At 39.1% G+C, this 6056-nt stretch overlaps 1 protein-coding gene across 1 annotated transcript; it reads right to left on the reverse strand.

Moving 5' to 3' along the window:
- Positions 1 to 218: 218 nt before the first annotated feature.
- Positions 219 to 6056, reverse strand: LOC311075133 (UDP-glucuronosyltransferase 2A2-like). Its single transcript, XM_084102300.1, has 2 exons — positions 5970 to 6056; positions 219 to 2607 (listed from the first exon to the last, which is right to left on the reverse strand). Exon 2 carries the CDS (start codon positions 2599 to 2601, stop codon positions 997 to 999), a length of 1605 nt encoding a protein of 534 aa, XP_083958426.1. The 5' UTR covers positions 2602 to 2607; positions 5970 to 6056; the 3' UTR covers positions 219 to 996.

Raw genomic sequence — 6056 nt, forward strand, 5'->3', positions numbered from 1 at the left:
TAAATATATCTTATTATATAACAACAAATAGTATAGTAAAAAATCTTATATCTTTTTCACATTAAAGGGGCTATATGCAACTGTTTCCCCAAAATAAACGTAACAATAGCCTTTTTATTTGACCATGTATGACTCAAACATCTCCTGATGAGCATACTGACACCTTGTCAGCTCACAGTGGGTGCACCTATAAGCCTGTATCCTATTTTTCCTATTTTCTGTCGGGTCGGATTTTTCGCGCGCTGTCTGCGGATGTGACGTCAAGCGCGTTCATGTTAAACGTTTCAGATCACTCTGCCACCACCGCTAGTCAGCAAACAAACTTAGTTTCTCAAACAATATATGTATTTGACTGTTCTTACCTCTGTAAACATAATGTTGACTTCTTTGCAGCGGATGACTTGTGAAGTGTGCACGTACGAGAGCGAGCAGAAAGGAAGAGCAGTTCCGTTTTTTGGCCACAGGTGTCAGTCGCGAGTTTAAATTTCAGAAAAAAGCATATAGCCCCTTTAAGATAAGTTAACCTTAAGTTTAATGTCTCATTACCACTTCATAATATCTATGGCTGTTTAAAAAGAGATCTAGCCTTTTTACTTTTACTAAAAGCAAACAAGCAGCACTTCTAAATGAGTATGAGCACATTATAAAGCCTTTACCAAGAAAACTGTATTTGTCGCTTTACTTTAAGCAGTAAAAAACACGTATTAAATGTAGTAAGATACTGTGCAGATCTTAAGCAATGCAAAGATGAATATATTATTTATATATAGGATTTATAATCCATGATAAATTAAATGGATATACATGTGTTCTACATCATACCCTAATTAAAGATTAAAATTGTATAAATAGCTTTTATACTTATGCATGAGAGTATACACAAGCATTATAATGCCTTAGGAATACCCTTACAATACATTATAAATACTTAATATATAATACTTCATAGAAGGTGTTATTATTGTTCATCAAATATTATTTATGTTCATTAATGCTTCACTCAAGTTTTGATTTCTTTCTCCTGCACAGACACAAACACAAATAGCGTATTGTAAGAATCACAGCTCCCCCTACTGTCAGCACCACTGCTAGCAAAAATGCCATTACATCTAAAGAGTGATATGAGTACCAGGGCATCTTATAAGACTCAGTGCGTAAATGTGCTGCTCCCTTGTGCCGCATTACATACTCTATCCAATAGAGGGCGCTATCCTGAGGTTGTGTAGGCTGGTCTTTGTGTAACCTAGACAGACGCTGCATGTTTTCCCTGTATGACGGCTGATGTAAAACTTCCTGCACTGCCGCCATAAAGCTCTGGCTGTCCAGTTTGGTAGCGTCGAGTACTTTAGCAGCCCCTCGTACCTGGAGACGCAACATATTCTCGAATTGGTCAAAAAGCAAGGGAATCCCAACCACTGGAACACCATGGTAGATAGACTCATAAATGCCATTCGTTCCACCGTGAGCAACAAATGCACGTGTTTTTGGGTGACCAAGTAAATCGTTCTGAGGAAACCAATTAACCAGAAGAGTGTTGTTGCCCAGATTATGAGGACGTTCTCCTAAGTGCCTCCATATGACTCGCTGGGGAAGCTGAGCAAATCCGGCAGCGATTTTAGATGTGATTTCACTAGGAAGAGCTTTCACGAGCGTACCTAGTGACATTACAACCACCCCGTGTTCACCTGAACCTTTCACAAACTCCTCCAGGTCTGGCGGTAATGGCTTGGAGGGTTTGCACTGGAAGCCTCCGATGTAGACGATGTTGGGCATGGTTGGACGCGGGAACTCGAAGACGAAATCCGACCTCATGAGCCAAATATCTGCACCTTGCAGCAAGTGGTAGAAATCAGTTTCGGGTCCAAAGTAGCGTGCGACTAGTTTGTCATACTCTGGTCTGACAATGAACTGGTCGATGTACATGTTCAGCACATAATGGAAGATATTCTTGACTCGTTCCCCAAAGGACATGTGGTTTGATAGTTGACTCCCTGCTGCAGGGACGTATGAAACCGGAGAAGGTGCGGCAACAAAGTGCCCTTCTCCACTCGTGATCCATCTCACATTGTACACCATGGGTAATCCGAGTTTATGAGCCACCAGCACACCCGTAGGCAGACCCGGGTCGGTAAGGACCACGTCGTAACGTCCCTCGTACAGCTGTTTCATCAGCACAGGGTTTTCGAAAATCTCCACAACCAGCTGACTTGCCTGTCGATGTATGTTGTAGAGATTCGTCAGCATCTGCCAATAGAACTGCACGAATGCAAGCGGGGATCCTCCTTGTTCCTGTATCTTTAGCATTTCACTCAGGAACGAGATGAAGAAATCTGGCTGCTCGATGTTAATGGGCTCTGGGATGGTCACGGTTATGGCCGTGTAGTGCGGGGAATCCTCCTTGACGTACCAGCTGCTGGCGGTTCGCACCACGGTGACCTCGTGACCGCTGGAGTGAAGGACACCAATCAGTATGTTCATGTTGACCCAGTGGCTTCCGTCTACTGGGAAAACAAGGATCTTTCCAGCCAGAGCGGAGGGAAGATCGGTGGCGAAGAGTATAGATAGAGCCAGAAGACAGTGTGAAGCTTTGAGGACCTTCATCGCTCCCTAGTGCACATAAAAACACTAATGTTTACAAGACAGATTTAAAGGGTTAGTTCAAGTCAAGTCATCTTCATTTATATAGCGCTTTTAACAATGTAGATTGTTTCAAAGCAGCTTTACAGAGATAAACGTATAATTTAAGGTAACAGAGATTGTTTTGTGTAGCTGACTTTAGCTGATTGTTTTGCGCAGCTAAAGTTTTGATTGATTCGCTTCCGTCGCAACGATCATAAACAGAAGCTCAACCGAACCTGCTTGACGTGTGCAACAAACCTCTTGCTGAAGCTTAAACGTGATGCGTAACACAAGAATGAACCTCATTGGTTCTCGCACGTCAAGCGAACATGTTTGAGCTTCTGTTTACCACAACTGATGTGTGCGTTGATGAACGTTTACATGTGAATGAAAGCCTAAATTCAATCTGTTCATCATATAAAGCGATCGAATCTCTTCAGAAAATTTGCACTAAACCACTCAAATCATATGGATTAGTTTTACGATCTCTTTATGAACTTTTTGAAGCGTCAAAATGGTAGTTGCGTCACTGTCAATGGAGGCACAGAAATCTCTCAGATTTTATTAAAAAGATCTTTTTGTGTTCCGAAGATGAACGAAAGTCTTACAGGTTTGGAAAGCGTGAGTAATTAATGACAGAATTTTCATTTTTGGGTGAATTTGCCCAAATATGACACAATGAAACTGTAATTTATCAACAAAAACTGTTTCTGTATCTGTTTCTTCACAATCCAACACATTCTTTGATAACACTTTATAAGGTTTCATTTGTTTGCATTAGTTAACTACACTAGTTATCATGAACTAACTGTAAAAAATACTTCTAAAGCATTTATTAATAACAATGTTGTATCTGTTAATATTATTTAATGGACCCGAGCTAACATAAATTAACAATGAATGTGTGTTTTTTTCATTAACATTAACGAAGATGAATTAAAGCTGCAAGCAGCATTTATCGGGGTTCAAGCCTTTAAGGCCTTTAAGCACATAAGCATTCAAATACAGTAAGTTTTATTCATAATTATTGATCTATAGGGGTGTGCCGGTTTCATAATTGGTGATGACGGTTATGACGTGAGTCAAATGTGACGGTTCATAACATAACCGTCGGCCGGGGGGCGGGGGGGCGTTGCGACGTTCGTCTGTTATAGGACAACTTAGTTTGAATAAATGAGCAGACACTGATTAGCTACTTGATCGCCTATTAAACAAATAAAATTAATATCTCATCATCCGCACCAACGTTTTTTTTTCAAAGCCGCACCCGCCCGCCATCCGCTGATTGTTTTGCGGTCTATGGACGATGCAATGCTTTGCTGATGCGAGCCGCAAGAAAGCCCTTGTCTGTTCTAGAAAGGATGCAGCAAAGATATTTAATGCTAATGTATGAGGCATAGGCCTACGCTGAGTTTCATTCATTTACGATGAGATGCGCTCTAGTTCACAATGCAATGCAAGTGAACGCGGCGCGCCCGCGCCTGCATGTCGCGGTTATTATATTGTCTACTATGTTTGCTTTTTATTTATTAAATACATGCAATTGGTTGATGAAACATTTATTAAAATTAAGATACAATTTGTACAAAACGAAATTCGGTTTAAAGAAAGGCTCTTAACAATGCAATGCAAGTGAATGCGGCGCGCCGTCGCCTCAATGCACGGTTATTATAATGTCTGTTATATTTGTTTTTTTATTTATTAAATACATGCAATTGGTTGATGAAACATTTATTAAAATACAATTTGTACAAAACGAAATTCGCTTTAAAGAAAGGCTTTCTACAAAGCAAAACTTAATGAAAAGGTAAAAATCATGTCTGATGATTTACAAAACAAAACTTCATTAAGTGGTAAAAACCATGTCTCCCGAAATATTGCGCATCTTATGATCCTATCTTTTATTACAATTGTTTTTTGAGCTAAAATGTAATACACATCATATATATATATATATATATATATACACAGTGTATATGTTTCTTTTATCAAACATGTTTGGGGCCAGTCAAGGGCTAATTAAACTGCACGATCACGGTAATGATAAATTTTTTTATTGCAAATGTTTTTCATTTGTTTAATAAATCTCATAATGATGGCACATCACTATATCAGTCGTAGCTTTTATTTCTGTTTCAAATGATTGGCGGTCGGTCAGGGGGTACTTGGCAAAGAATCAAATACAGTTGGAAACGACGTAGATCACTAATAACACAGACTGTTAACAATTGTTTTTAATTAGTATTTAAACATTCTCTATGATAAAAAATATTTGTAAAAAATATTTTAATAACACGGTTTTGGCGGTTATAGAGTTCTAATGACGGTGTTCAACTATAACCGTCGGTCTCACGGTTATATACTAACCGTCACACCCCTATTGATCTAGAGAGTCCAGAGACTTGTCCTAGACTGGTTTGGTTCCGATCGGGCGAAAAACCAGGGACTAGTTCGCAAAAGTAGGTTTTGGACAAAATTCGACATAGCAGAAAATTTTCCCTGCCTAAATCGAAATTGGATACACATTTGTCCGACTTGAGCCAGGGATAAAAGTGGTGTAAGACACTTGAGTCTAGGACAAACGGTCTAAGAGTTATGAGCGATTTTGCACTTTTGGTTGCTGTAGCGCCACCTATGGGCCAATCGGGGTCATACTCTGATAGGTTCTCCCCAAATTGAGGCCTACCATCTGGCCAGGTTTCAAGTCTCTAGGCCTTACGGTTTGGCCTGCACGATCAGTTTTACAAATCCTTACAATTACAATAGGGTTTCAGCATTTCATGCTTGAACCCCCAATAAATATTGTAACAAATGTACTGCATTGCTTTTAGTTCATGCATTAACTGATGTTAACTAATGGGACCTTATTCTAAAGTGCACTTTACAAAGTAAACAAAGATTATTGGAGTAGCCTATGTTTAACAAATGATTTCAGGCTTTATACTTAAAAATATCAATGTGTTACCTGTTTATTTGTAATTGTGAAATTTCCAAACTGCGTGAAAAAATCCTACACCAAAGCTTTTTTTTCCAGTGTGTAACTCATTCCTCTACCCTGGAAAATACTTCACGCTTGAGTGCTTGAATAGACACAAAATGTTTCTAAAACCCTGAACAGGCCGTGTGATTCAAAGCAGATGTGACTTGTTAAGCACTGAGGTTTTGCAGAAAGATTGAATGTTGTATAAACTGGTATTCCTTCATGTGAAACATGCGAAAGAAAAAAAGTCTTTTAGTGGGTAAAAGTTCTTTCAACATTTTAAGACAATTGTACTGCAACACAAACTGTACAATCAGATAGTAATATGGTAAAGGTTATTTTGCATTGAAACTTAATAAAGCTCTTTTACCTTCTTCTGTTGCCTCTCTTCTTCTTTGTGGTGAAATGAGGGTTTGTTCAGTCTGGTTCCAAGTCCAGATCGAGCTTTAGTGTTGCA

Source organism: Abramis brama (assembly GCF_963993115.1).
Source record: "Abramis brama genome assembly, chromosome: 24".
NCBI lineage: Eukaryota > Metazoa > Chordata > Actinopteri > Cypriniformes > Leuciscidae > Abramis > Abramis brama.

Coding starts and splice junctions, on each gene's coding strand:
- LOC311075133 (XM_084102300.1), bottom strand. CDS start 2,601: ATGAAGGTCCTCAAAGCTTCACACTGTCTTCTGGCTCTATCTATACTC.